Source organism: Neomonachus schauinslandi, chromosome 11 (genome assembly GCF_002201575.2).
Source record: "Neomonachus schauinslandi chromosome 11, ASM220157v2, whole genome shotgun sequence".
Taxonomy (NCBI): Eukaryota; Metazoa; Chordata; class Mammalia; order Carnivora; family Phocidae; genus Neomonachus; species Neomonachus schauinslandi.
The window spans coordinates 55,532,386-55,547,683 of record NC_058413.1 but is presented as its reverse complement, the minus strand read 5'-3'; the positions used below and the strand labels follow the sequence as shown (position 1 = coordinate 55,547,683).

Here is a 15,298-nt window from a genome sequence, read left to right as displayed (position 1 = left end):
CCCTTTACACTGCCAATCTGTTTTGATTTTAATTACGGAAGGCTTAGATTATTGTAATAACTCCCTAACAGTTCTCTATTGTCAACTCTTCAAAGAGAACATTCTGAAATATACATTTAATCCCCATTCTGTATTATAGTCATCAATATGGTCCCATCTACTTTTTGTCTTTGAGAAATTTACTCAAGTTATTTCAGTAGAACTCCAGACCTTTCAACAAAAACTTCCTTTATGATTAGGTCATTCTTTACCCCTCTGGCCTCGCCTTTGGACCCTTAAATGTATCCTTAGTTGTAGCTTTACTAGAATTACCTGCAATTTTCTAACCTACCTCTACGTTTCTGTATAAACTATTCCCTCTATCCGGAAAGTCTCACCTTTTCCCCCTAGCTACACATCAGGTATTTTTCTAGACTCAGCCTAAGTGTCACCTCCTTTACATGGTGCTGACTTTCAGATACTTATCTTCTTTGCTCCTATAACACCTTCGAAATATCTGTGTCATATACTTTTCACACCTGTCGTTATGTTTCTAACATCTTACATGGTGCTGGGGTTGTTGTAGGTGTTCCATAAATGATGATTAAAGGGCTTGATGAAGGTGCACATGCACACACATATTCAATGTTCTTCCTATTTCCTTTACATGCCTTCTGACCTCTTATTTCTATGTTGAGTCATCTAATTGCAAATGTATTTTTTGTAAATGCCACGTCTAGCTTTTTGGAAGTGGAGAAAAAAATGATGGCAAGCCAAAAGAAAATTCTGTCAGGTGGCTATTTCTGCCTATCTATATCTTCCTTCGCAAAGGAGGGAGATTAAAATATGATAGTTTACCTTCCCTACAATCCAATTAAGATACTGGAATAAATCATTACAAATATATGGAAACAATCATTCTGAAAAGAAAATCTGAAGTTTACTCAGGACCCACATTTGTCCTCCCCACTGCCAAGTTGTCTGCTTTTACATGCTGCATACAATGTCAACAACTCAAAGTAAAGAAACTTTAATAGCATAAACCCCAGGGAAAAACTGTCCTCAGGTTCAGAAGTTTTTAAAAGGCAGATGTTAATAATTTTTAAGGAAGTCTGTTTAGGAATTTCTGTCAGATGGCTATAAAAAAATCAGAACATATACACAGGCTAATAAAACTGAAATTCTGCCATCACTTCAAATAAATATATCTTTTTTTTTTTTTTTTTTTTTTTGACTTAAACAACAGAAATTTATTTTCTCATAGTTCTGGAGGCTAGAAGTCCCAGCTCAACATGCCCGCTGATTCTGTTCCTGGTGAGGACTCTTTCTGGTTTACAGACTTCTCACTTGGCCTTTTTTTTTTTTTTTTATTCTTATGTTAATCCCCATCAAATAAATATATCTTGAATTATAACATCAGTAAGGTAATATTTCAGTTTGTGACCTTATGATGTAAGAGGAGAAAATTGTTACATAATGCTTAATAATGTCTTTATAATTTCAAATAGAAATCTATGACCTTTTAATAGAAACTAAAGCCCTGTGATTCTTTTATGAGAAAAGCACAATACTTTACTGACCAAAAAGAAGCTAATTAAATAGAACTAGATACATAGTTCATCTTACTCAAATTTATTACAAAATGACAATAAGAAATGATCATAATTGATGGGAACTTCATATAAAACATTTCTTATTTTGGCAATAAAGGATCAAAACGTTCTATTTACTGAAATTACCAAGAGGATTTTTTCCCCTAAATCTAAGCAATGAAATCTGACATAGCTGACTTCTACATACTACATCACTAAAAGAATGTGCTTGTTTTTGTTCTTGCTTACCAAAATGAACTGACGATCTTTAAAATACAAGGTTCTACCACGTGGCTTTCCAGTTAATAAACAACATCTATAGACCCATAGACACACTTGGGGTCAGAGAATCAATCTCTCTATTTTTGTACCTTTCATTGCTGGGAAATAAATGTTGGCATCAAACTTGGAAAAATAAAGAGATTCATAAAAAAGATTAACAGATTTCCCTCCTTTTTGACAATCCTATCCTTCTGAGATATCTAGAATATTAGAGATGTAAGAAGTCTGGACTGTATAATTCAAAATTTTTTCTTTGTGAAGAGGAGATAAGACCAAAAAGGTTGAATGACTTGTCTAGGGACAGACTGAGAGAATGGCAGATCTTTAATCCAGATCTCTTAACAAATTAAGATGTAACCAAATCAAAGACAAATCCTTGGGAAAAAAATCACTTCACCCATCCTGTAATAAAAAGGAAAAGAAGAGAACAAAGTTCTTTATCTAATAGTCCACAGGCCAAATGGAAAACTAGCAAGCCATCAGTCAATTTATCTGTTGGGCACATACTAGAGAAAGCAACAATATTTTGTTTAGTGGAAACAAGACAGGTGTTGGAGTCAGAGAAACCTAAATTTGAATTTGGATCTGTTATTATTTGTGAGAAATGTCTCTGAGGCCCAATTTTTCTCATTTGGAAAAAGGGGGTAAAAATTACTCCATTAGGACCCTTTTAAAAACTAAATAATATACCATAAGTGAAATATCTAGCATGTTATGGGATTTCAATAAAAGTTACCCACTTTTTCAGATTTATGTAGGGTTTAAATGAATGTATTTTATAAGGTTTTAGATAATATGGAATAGTGACAAAAGCACAGATTTTAGAAACAAAAGGTCTAGGGCCATATCCCAACTTTGCTCCTAACTATCTGTTCATACCTGGCCCAAGTCAATTATTTTCTCAGTATCTCATATATAAAATGAAGCTAACAATATTTGCCATACCTAGATCTTGGGGATACTGTAAAGATCAAATATGATAATCTCTGTGCAAGCACTTTCTAACTATAAGGTACCTCATATATGTTATTGTTACTATCAAGAAAACTAACTGCATTAAAAAATAGCCTCTTCCTACAAAGCTTAGAGAACTGTGCTTTTATAAAGTTCATATCACTCCCCAGGCACCACTGAAGAGTGCTTAGATTAAATCAACATTTATAAAATGTGTTTAGATTACAACCTAAACACATTTCCTTAAGACCAATGTTTCATACCATTTTCTAAACCAAATTTCAAGCAAACTAATTTAGACAGAGTATTGCTTCTCTAAGATTTGGGAGTTGAGTTAAGGCAACAGACCCTGTAAGCCAACATATAATTAATTAACAGGAAGATTATTTGGTTTGAGACACTAATAAAGGGAAATCTGTTTTTCATTAACATCATAAGTTAAACTACTAATATCTGCCAACAATGAAAATGCATACATTAATAAACATTAATACTGAAGAGATCAGCTCATGGCCCAGCTGGAAGTTGCTGTAGACAAGTTGAACACCACTGCCTTTGAGGTGTGGGAAGGGGAAACTTATAGGTGTGGAGTAATGAGGCCCCTCAGAGTACGTGGCCACTCAGCAAGTCAACAGCATGGACAGAAATTATCTTTTTGCCTCTTTCCAATATATCATCCTACTGCAATAAATTTTTATAAACAAAAATATAAAATATATAATAGACACCTGGTTTCTTCCAAATGTTTACGCAAATTAATCCCTATGGCACTATTATGAGCTGCTATCCTCACTACACAGATGTGTAAAAAGATGCAGAAGTAATTCCTTTATGATCATTCAGAAGAATCAGTAGCAAAGATTAAATATCATATATTACTGACTTTGTATCCTAACTGAGCTCTTGGGCTGAGAACCAAGTGCCTAGAGAAGCACCAAGTTCCAAAGAGAAGTCATAATATGTAAGATGCCATTAGGATTATTCATATTAGCAAATCATTTCACAAATGATTAGCAAACATGCAAAGTCAAAGCTACAAGCACAAGTGACAAATACATTTTCCCCTTCACGTTACCAGTACCAGTCACTCAGATGTTTCTAAATATTTTAACCTGACTCAAGATTCATTAAATAGTACATTCAATGGCAGTATACAAGAATATTGTTCAACACAAATGTTCTTTCAACCGATAAGAATAAGTATGTCTCTAGTTACCTAGCACAATCACTATGAAGAACAGGGGTCCCCAACAAGTAGAACAAGATCTACTGGTACATAAATCTGGTTATCTCTATCCAGCCACTCCTGCTTTCCAACACCCCACCCCACCCCAGTGCTGACCACTACAGTCTAGAGAGATACACAATGGCAGAAAATCTGCAGCCAACAGCAGCATTCTATCTCTTGCTTACATTTTTTATATTTTTTATTTTTTTATTTTTTTAATTATGTTATGTTAATCACCATACATTACATCATTAGTTTTTGATGTAGTGTTCCATGATTCATTGTTTGTGTATAACACCCAGTGCTCCATGCAGTACATGCCCTCTTTAATACCCATCACCGGGCTAATCCATCATATCATCTGCAAAGAGTGAGAGTTTGACTTCTTCTTTGCCGATTCGGATACCTTTTATTTCTTTTTGTTGTCTGATTGCTGTGGCTAGGACTTCTAGTACTATGTTGAACAGCAGTGGTGATAGTGGACATCCCTGCCGTGCTCCTGACCTTAGGGGGAAAGCTCTCAGTTTTACCCCACTGAGAATGATATTTGCTGTGGGTTTTTCATAGATGGCTTTTATGATATTGAGGTATGTACCCTCTATTCCTATACTTTAGAGTTTTGATCAAGAAAGGACACTGTACTTTGTCAAATGCTTTTTCTGCATCTATTCAGAGGATCATATGGTTCTTGTTTTTTCATTTTTTAATGTATTTATCACATTGATTGATTTGTGGACGTTGAACCAACCTTGCAGCCCAGGGATAAATCCCACTTTGTCGTGGTGAATAATCCTTTTAATGTACTGTTGGATCCTTTTGGCTAGTATTTTGGTGAGAATTTTTGCATCCATGTTCATCAAGGATATTGGCCTGTAATTCTCCTTTTGGATGGGTCTTTGGTTTGGGGATCAAGGTAATGGTGGCCTCATAAAACGAGTTTGGAAGTTTTCCTTCCATTTCTATTTTTTGGAACAGTTTCAGAAGAATAGGTATTAATTCTTCTTGAAATGTTTGGTAGAATTCCCCTGGGAAGCCATCTGGCCCTGGGCTTTTGTTTCTTGGGAGATTTTTGATGACTGCTTCAATTTCCTTAGTGGTTATAGGTCTGTTCAGGTTTTCTATTTCTTCCTGGTTCAGTTTTCGTAGTTTATACATCTCTAGGAATGCATCCATTTCTTCCAGATTATCTAATTTGCTGGCATATAGTTGCTCATAATATGTTCTTACAATTATTTGTATTCTTTTGGTGTTGGTTGTGATCTCTCCTCTTTCATTCATGATTTTATTTGGGTCATTTCTCTTTTCTTTTTGATGAGTCTGGCCAGGGGTTTATCAATCTGGTTAATTCTTTCAAAGACCCAGCTCCTAGCCTCGTTGATCTGTTCTACTGTTCTTTTAGTTTCTATTTCATTGATTTCTGCTCTGATCTTTATTATTTGTCTTCTCCCGATGGGTTTAGGCTTTATTTGCTGTTCTTTCTCCAGCTCCTTTAGGTATAGGGTTAGGTTGGGTATTTGAGACCTTTCTTGTTTCTTGAGAAAGGCTTGTATTGCTATATACTTTCCTCTTAGGACTGCCTTTGCTGCATCCCAAAGATTTTGAATTTGATTTTGATTTGAATCCCAAAGATGTTTTCATTTTCATTTGTTTCCATGAATTTTTTAAATTCTTCTTTAATTTCCTGGTTAACCCATTCATTCTTTGGTAGGATGCTCTTTAGCCTCCATGTATTTGAGTTCTTTCCGACTTTCCTCTTGTGATTGAGTTCTAGTTTCAAAGCATTGTGGTCTGAAAATATGCAGGGAATGATCCCAATCTTTTGGTACCAGTTGAGACCTGATTTGTGACCTAGGATGTGATCGATTCTGGAGAATATTCCATGGGCACTAGAGAAGAATGTGTATTCTGTTGCTTTGGGATGGAATGTTCTGAATATTATCTGTGAAATCCATTTGGTCCAATGGGTCATTTAAAGTATTTATTTCCTTGTTGATCTTTTGCTTTGATGATCTGTCCATTTCAGTGAGGGGGGTGTTAAAGTCCCCCACTATTATTGTATTGTTGTAGATGTGTTTCTTTGTTTTTGTTATTAATTGCCTTATATAACTGGCTGCTCCCATGTTAGGGGCATAGATATTTACTTCTTGTTGGATAGACCTTTAAGTAGGATATAGTGTTCTTCCTCATCTCTTATTATAGTCTTTGGTTTAAAATCTAATTTGTCTGATATAAGAATTGCCATCCCAGCTTTCTTTTGGTGTCCATTAGCAATGGTAAATGGTTTTCCACCCCCTCACTTTCAATCTGGAGGTGTCTTTGGGTCTAAAATGAGTCTCCTGCAGACAGCATATCAATGGGTCTTTTTTTTAATCCAGTGTGATAGCCTGTGTCTTTTGATTGGGGCATTTAGCCCATTTACATTCAGGATAACTATTGAAAGATATTAATTTGGTGCCATTGTATTGCCTGTAAGGGGACTGTTACTGTATATTGTCTGTGTTCCTTTCTGGTCTATGTTACTTTTAGGCTCTCTCTTTCTTAGAGGACCGCTTTCAAGATTTCTTGTAGGGCTGGTTTCGTGTTTGCAAATTCCTTTAGCTTGTCCTGGAAGCTTTTTATCTCTCCTTCTATTTTCAATGACAGCCTAGCTGGATAGAGTATTCTTGGCTGCATGTTTTTCTCATTTAGTGCTCTGAATATATCACGCCAGTCCTTTCTGGCCTGCCAGGTCTCTGTGGATGGGTCTGTTGCCAATCTAATGTTTCTACCATTGTAGGTTACATATCTCTTCTCCCGAGCTGCTTTCAGGATTTTCTCTTTGTCTCTGAGACTCGTAAGTTTTGCTATTAGATGTCGGGGTGTTGACCTATTTTTATTGATTTTGAGGGGGGTTCTCTGTGCCTCCTGGATTTTGATGCCTGTTTCCTTCCCCAAATTCGGTAAGTTCTCTGCTATAATTTGCTCCATTATACCTTCTCCCCCTCTCTCTCTTTCTTCTTCTTCTGGGATCCCAATTATTCTAATGTTGTTTCGTCTTATGGTATCACTTCTCTCTTGAATTCTGCCCTCGTGATCCAGTAGTTGTTTATGTCTCTTTTTCTCAGCTTCTTTATTTTCCATCATTTGGTCTTCTATATCACTAATTCTCTCTTCTGCCTCATCTATCCTAGCAGTTAGAGCCTCCATTTTTGATTGCACCTCATTAATAGCCTTTTTGATTTCAACTTGGTTAGATTTTAGTTCTTTTATTTCTCCAGAAAGGGTTTCTCTAGTATCTTCCATGCTTTTTTCAAGCCGAGCTAGTATCTTTAAAATTGTCATTCTGAACTCTAGTTCTGACATCTTACTAATGTCCATATTGATTAGGTCCCTGGCAGTCGGTACTGCCTCTTGTTCTTTTTTTTGAGGTGATTTTTTTCCGTCTTGTCATTTTGCCCAGAGGAGAATAGATTAATGAGAGAACAAAATGCTAACAGGCTAACAACGACCCCAGAAAAATATACACTAAACAAATCAGAAGAGATCTGAAACCGGGGGAAAAGAAAGGGAAAGAAAGGGAAAAGAAAAAGAAAAAGATAAAAAAAAAAGAATATGATCAAATATGATCAGGCTGGTGCATAGATCAGTGCCACACACTAGATTTGGGGCGTATTTTGGTCTGTTAGAAGAAAGTGCCTCCCAAAATTTTAAAGAAAGAAAAACTTAGATATGTACAAAAATAAGGGTAAATACGATAAAGGGATTGAATAAGACTGTACAGATGAAAATTATAAAAGATTTTATAAAAGGAATTGATAAGTTGGTTGAAAAAAGAAAGAAGAGGAATTTAAAAAAGGAGGGGGGGAAAGAATGTGATCAGGCAGGAGACTAGAACAAAGCCATACCCTAAATCTCTAGTGTATTGGTCTGTTAGAAGAAACTGTATCCCAAAATTTTAAAGAGAGAACAACTTATATATATATATATATATATACCAAACATAAGGTTAACTACTATGAAGGGATAGAATATGACTCTAAAAATGAAAAATAAAAAAGATTTTTTAAAAAAGGGATTGATGAGATGCTGGTTGAAAAAGGGAAAAAGAAAAATTCAAAAAAAAAAAAAGAAAAAGAAAATTTAAAAAATTAACTTTGAACGACTAAAGAATCAGGGGTAAAAAAAGCCATGAATTCTATGTGCTGTATTCCCCTAGTGTTGGCGTTCTGCCATTCTCATTGATGTTTAGGTAAACTTGGTCTTGGCTGGCTGTTCCTGCTGATCTTCTGGGGGAGGGGCCTGTTGCTGTGGTTCCTAAATGTCTTTGCCAGAGGCAGAATTGCCCCGCCCTTGCCAGTCCCAGCTAAGTAATCTGCTCGGGTTTGCTCTCGGGAGCTTTTGTTCCCTGCAAGCTTTCTGTTCAACTTTGGAGGACGAGAGTGAAAATGGCAGCCTCCCAATCTCCACCCCAGAGGAGCAGAGAACTCGGGCCCCACTCATCAGTGCGCCCCCAGAGAAAAGCAGTCAATCACTCCTGTCTCCCTGGTCTCCGGCCGCACTCTGTGCTCACCCAGCCTGTGACCGAGCATTTCTATCTCTGGCACCCGACCCTGTGTGGAGTCTCCAAACTGAGCAGATCCCTGCAGTGTGCTCCCATGCCGCTCCTCCCGGGGGACGAAGGGGAGTCTCCCCGGATCTGCTGCTTGTTGGGTCCCTGCTGGAAGAGCAGTGGCCCAACTGTCTCTTGCTTACATTTGAGACCAACGTGTTAGATTTTAACCTTCCAATGATTCTAAAGTTCAGGAAAATACAAAATAATACTCATCTCAAAAGTACGTATAAAAGTGGGGGGAAGCTCCTGCAATACAGAGTCAGTGTTAAAAATCAAGAATTCTGACCCATCCTAGCAAATATATATTTAACTTTGAGCATTACCATCCTTTATTTCCATGATAAAATGGAGATATAAGAATGTGCTAATTCTGACTGGACTGTCAGAATTAAAACACTAGAACAGATATCTACAAAATCCTATAATCTTCCTTTGCTGTAGTTAGGCACCAGTAACTTTGAACATAGGCTCCACTACAACTTGCTATGTGGCTTTGGGCAAGTCACCTAACCTCTCTGAGACTCAGTTTCCTCATCTGTAAATTGAATAATAATATATATTTATTATTAGGAGGATAATAAGAATACCCTTAATTCATAGGACTACAGGTAAAAACCAAATAAGGTAAAGTACAGGGGCGCCTGGGTGGCTCAGTTGGTTGTCTGCCTTCGGTTCAGGTCATGATCAGGGTCCTGGGATTGAGCCCCATGTCGGGCTCCTTACTCAGTATGAGAGCCTGCTTCTCTCTCTCCCTCTGCTGCTCCTTGCTTGTGCTCGCTCTCTCTGTCAAATAAGTAAGTAAAATCTTAAAAAAAAAAAAAAAGATAAAGAATAGAAAACACAAGACATTGCCTCACAGTAATGAGTATCCTATAAATATGAGCAATTATTATTACACTCAGTCTTTTTTTGTTTGTTTGTTTGTCAGAGAGAGAAAGAGGGAATACAAGCAGGGGAGAGCAGGCAGAGGGAGAAGCAGGCTCCCTGCTGAGCAAGGAGCCTGATGCGGGACTCAGCCCCAGGATCCTGGAATCATGACCTGAGCTGAAGGTAGACACCTAACTGACTGAGCCACACAGGAGTCCCTACACTCAGTCTTTTAAATGGGATAGAAGTCACTGTTTATAATTTCACCTGTTTACAGGCTGATGATAGATTTCCTGGAACTTTATCATTATAAGAAAAAACACAGCTGGGAACATAATGGGAGAACTCTAATCTCCCTATCCTTTTACCATATGCTATTAATAATACACCTTCCACAGGCTTTACATAGCATACCTATGGTAAAATGTAGTCTTATACAGTGAATGAGAGTTTTGGAATCAATGGATTTTAATTCCAACATCACCTGTCACTAGCTGTGTGAACTTAAGAAAGGTATTTAATGTCTCTGACCCTGACCAAGAGTTTCCTCAACTGTAAAATGTCAATAATAATAGTACTTACCTCACAGAATTATTGTGGTGATTAAATAACATCATATCTATATAGTGATAAGTATGGTAACTGAAACATTAAAGCTATTAGTATTATTACTTCTCTTTTTAGAAAACTGCAAATGCCCTGAACCCCTCTAAAACCCTATAGTGTTCTCATTTTAAAAATCGACGACCTTAAAAAAAGATATACAGAAATACATGCTACAGGTAGCAGGCAATTTGAGTATAATAAAAATTTCAAAGCACCATAAGAAATGTGTCTTTTCACAGAAGAGAAGAACTCTTAAAAGCAGTTCTTGTATGTACACAGCTACTTAGTTATTTGGAGTCACTCAACAGAGATTGTGGAAATGGACTTTGCTCACAATGTCTCATGACTTTAAGTGGCATTATCCCAACAGACTCTCATGTCTAAAAATCAATATGCAAGCTGTGTTGCAGTGCAGATAGTTTTAACAATCACTGCCAACAATATACAGTGTTTTTTTCTATAGTGTTTCACATGAGAGTATCAGTTTTCCCAAATGAATGCTAAGCTAGCAGCTACAGAAGTCTTTATTTTTTTTTTTTAAAGATTTTATTTATTTATTTGAGACAGAGAGAATGAGAGGGAGGAGGGTCAGAGGGAGAAGCAGACTCCCTGCCAAGCAGGGAGCCCGATGCGGGACTCGATCCCAGGACTCCAGGATCATGACCTGAGCCGAAGGCAGTCGGTTAACCAACTGAGCCACCCAGGCGCCCCAGAAGTCTTTATTCTTTAGCAATGATGCCCATGACATTAGACTGATACCATGGAGATGATTCATTCATTCAATAAATATTCAATCAATGCTTACTGCACCCCAGACACTGTACCATGCTCAAAGAATAGAAGAGTATTTAACATAGTACATGGGCAATGTCTTCCCTCAGAGATCTTAGAGTCTAGAGGAGGGGATAAACTAATAATTACAACGCCATAACGGAAAAACACAGGATGCTATGGAAACACATAGTAATACATCTAACCAAGGGGGCAGAGGTAGGAGAAGGGAAAGGGAGCCAGTGAAAAATTTCCTGGAGAAAGTAACATTTAAAAGAGGCTTAAATGCAGGCAAGACAGACTGAAGCATATTTAAGAACTAAAAGAAGTTCTTTATAGCTGAAGCATTCAGATTGACGTGGGTCATAGGAGGCCTTTGTAAGTCATGCTGAGTCAGGATGTGAAGGAATTTGTACATATAAAAAAAACCAAACTACTTTAAAACAATCAATTGTATTTCTATATTATCAGCAAAAAGTAGAACATAAAATTTAAACATATTTATAATAGTATAATAAAATATCAAAAAATATAAATAAATCCAATGAGTCATAGGAAACATCCATGTACTAACAATTAGTTTATTTCAATCATGTTTTGTAAAGAAGATTTAATAAACAAAGGCATATACCATTTTCTTGGGTTGGAAGACTCAATATTGTAAAGATGTCCATTATCCCCAACTGTATTGATAAATATATTAAGTGTAATCCCAATCAAAATACTAGCCAGATTTTCTTTTCTGTGTAGAACCATATGAAAATGCAGAAAGGATAAGAATAAGCCAGTTATTAGTCATGCTAACGGCCAAAGATTCTATTTATATGAAATGTCCAGAACAGGCACAACCATAAAAACAAAAAAGTAGATTTCCATCCTTACTAAGATGAAGAAAGGTGATCTTGAAAAAGAATAACTAAGCAGAAGAACTTTAACAGATATGAAGACCAATTATAACATGAGAGAAATTAAAACAGTGAGATAATGGCAAAGGAACAGGCAAATAGATCCACAGAACAGAGAGTCCTGTAACAGACATGGAAGTACATGGCCACCAGTTTATGACAAAAGTGAACCTGCAGTGCAAGGGAGAAAGGTTTTTAATAAATGGTACTGGGTCAATTGACTATCTGTATGAAAAAAATGAATCTTATCTGACATACACAAAAAATCAAAACCTGATGAATTATAAATGTAAAACGTAAAGTACTTAAAAAAATACAGAATAACACTTTTATGGCATTAAAATCAGCAAATATTCCCTAAACTGGACATAAAAAATCTTAACTATAAAAGGAAAGGTTGATAAAATGGAATTTTTGTTCATCTAAGGGTATCATTAAAGAATGAACCAGCAAGGGCGCCTGGGTGGCTCAATCGGTTAAGCGTCTGCCTTTGGCTCAGGTCATGATCCCAGGGTCCTGGGATCGAGTCCCATATTGGGCTCCCAGCTCAGCAGGGAACCTACTTCTCTCTCTGCCTCTCCCCCTGCCTGTGTTCTGTCTCTCTCTCTCAAATGAATAAATAAAAATCTTAAAAAAAAAAAAAAAAGAATGAACTAGCAAGCCACAGAATGGGAGAATACATTTTTAAATGTATATTCAAATGAAGAACGCTTATCTAAGAACTGTCCCCCCCCCCACCAATAAAAAAAGCCAGTGGGGGGAGTGAGTGGGGGCAGGTGGGAAGGTCATGGCAGGAAGACTTCAACAGGTACTTCACAAAGGAGTGTATCCCAGTCAGCAAGAAACATGAAATAGTGTTCAACTTCATTAGTTTTCAGGGATATCAAAATTAAAACTGCGAGGAGATACTACAACATACCCACTAGAAAGACTAAAATACAAAAGACAGAAAGTTCCAAGTGCTGACAAGGATACAGGATAAGAGATCTGATACACTGCTGGGTGGAGAGGAGGTAAACTGGGCACAAGCGCTTTGGAAACCTTTTCGACACGATCTGCTAAAGCTGAAGATATGCCTATCTTGTGACTATGTAATTCTGCTCCAAATCCAACAGAAATGCATAAAAAAAAATCTTCATTAAGAAGCATGCATGAAAAAGTTCATGGAAGCATTATCTAATAGTTCTGAACTAGAAATTACCAAAAGCCAGAATCAATAAATTCATATTTATATTTGCACAATGGAATACTATTGGCAGTAAAAATGAACTAAGACTACAGTACATGCAGGTTAGGATGAAACTTACAAACAACACATTGAACAGAAGCCAGCACATAAACTGCACATATTATATGATCTAACTTGCATAAAGTTTAAGATGAAGCAAAACCAATTTTGGTGTAATACGTCAAAGTAGTGGTTAGTCTGGTTGGAGATGTCCTAAACAGAAGGGAACATGAGGAAGCTTCTGAGATTCTGGGCTTCTTTTAATGCCCTATTTCCCAGTGGAGATGCTGCCTGTGTAAGTGTGCTCATTTTGAAATTTTGAAATATAATGTGTGTGTGTGTGTGTGTCTTTGTACACGTTTCTGTATGTATCACCTTCAAAATACTTCCCAATAATTTTTAAAATCGTATCAGCATATCTGTACAAAGATGACTATTTGAACCTATGGAGAAAGAAAAAGGAAAACTGAATGTAGAGGTTAGGCTGTTTGTATGGTTATTTTTACTCACCTTTATCCTGTAATGCAATTTGTTGCTTATGCAGTAATGCCACCTCCCGTCCCAAAGCCTTCTTCTGTCTTTCCAGTTCATTTCGAAGCACCAAAATTTTTAATTGCAAGCACTCACTTTGTTTTCTCTAAATAATTAAAAAGCACAGGTAAATTTATGACTATGAAAGTCATGACTATGAATAATTATACATTCACAGTGTCTCCAAATGAATAATGGTGTAAAGCACTTTAATATTCATCTAATTCATAGATCTCTTGAGTAACTTAATTATCAGCACCTGCCATTTTAATGAAAAGAATACAGATGTAAGCAAAGAATAAACCTGAAGTCTGGGGACAGTTCTTTCTAAGAACCCCAAAAACACTATAAAATATATCAGGCCTCTTTACTGAGATCACAATACAATTAAGACAAAAATTAATTTTTAGAAATGGAGTTCTCAAAAACTTAAACATAGAGATACCACAGGACCCAGCAATTCTACTGCTAGGTACATATCCAAGAGAACTGAAAACATGTCCATACAAAAACCTGAGTACGAATTTTCATAACAGCATTATTTATAATAGTCAAATGGTGGAATCAATCCAAATGTCCATCATCTGATGAACAGAAACAAAATGTGGTACATCCATGCAATGGAATATTATCTAGCAATAAAAGAAATGAAGTACTGATGAATGCTACAACATGGATGAACCTTGGAAACACTATACTGGGGTGTCTGGGTGACTCAGTCAGTTAAGTGTCTGCCTTTGTCAGGTCATGATCTCAGGGTCCTAGGATCCAGGCCCATGTTGAGTCCCTGGTCAGTGGGGAGTCTGCTTCTCCCTCTCCCTTGGCTGCTTCCCCTGCTTGTGCTCCCTCTCTCTTACTCTCGCTCTCTCAAATAAATAAATAAAATCTTTTAAATAATTAAAGAAAACACTATACTAAGTGAAAGAAGCCAGTTTTAAAAGGCCACAAACTCCATTTATATAGAAATGTCCATATTAGGCAAATCCATAGAAACAAAAAGGAGATTTCCATCCCTGCCAAATTGAACCAACGTGCTCTAATATCCCACAGATATCAGAGAAAGTCAAGCAGGGACCTGGGGCTTTCACCCCTTCCAGGTGGTAACCAACCATATTATCAGTGGACACCACAAGGGGAGCCTGGATTTACAGGGATAATGAGATAATCCTCTCCCTCCCTGCTGGGTGATATCAGAGGAGGCTTAGTGGAGAGTGAGAACTTTCCTTACTACACAGTGTTAATGAGGCCAGCCTATTCAGCATGCTATCAGTGGAGCACAGTGTTAATGAGGCCAGCCTATTCAGCATGCTATCAGTGGAGGCCATGTGGGGAACAATATCAAAGTATTCCTATACCTCTTAGCCAGGTCAGTAGTAGTGGAGGCCTAGTGGAGAGCTGGAACTCCCAGTCCTGGTCAAAAGTAAGGATGACCTCCTCCCCCACACTCCTGCCACTTGGGTGTCAATGGAAGCTGCTTGAGGAACCTGGACTTTTATACCCACCTGGCAGTAATGAGATAGCATCTCTCCCTTCCCTATCAGAGAAAGAGGTGTCAGAAAAAAACAGATCAAACAGCCTTAAATAAGATCTAGAGACTCATAACATAAAACCCAAAATGTATAAGTTTCAATCAAAAATCACTCATCATATCAAGAACCAGAAAGATGTCAAAGTAAATGAAAAAGGATAATTATGAGATGCCAATACTGAGGGGCACCCGGGTGGCTCAGTCGGTTAAGCGTCTGCCTTCAGCTCAGGTCATGA

General features: G+C 37.1%; 1 protein-coding gene across 1 annotated transcript in view; it reads right to left on the bottom strand.

The window, feature by feature from the left end:
- UVRAG (UV radiation resistance associated) overlaps positions 1 to 15,298 on the bottom strand; it is a 313,381-nt gene that overhangs the window by 140,599 nt on the left and 157,484 nt on the right. The window contains exon 8 of the mRNA XM_021704700.2: positions 13,514 to 13,640. Within this exon, the coding sequence (XP_021560375.1) occupies positions 13,514 to 13,640 (127 nt within the window). The remainder of the gene's footprint in view (positions 1 to 13,513; positions 13,641 to 15,298) is intronic.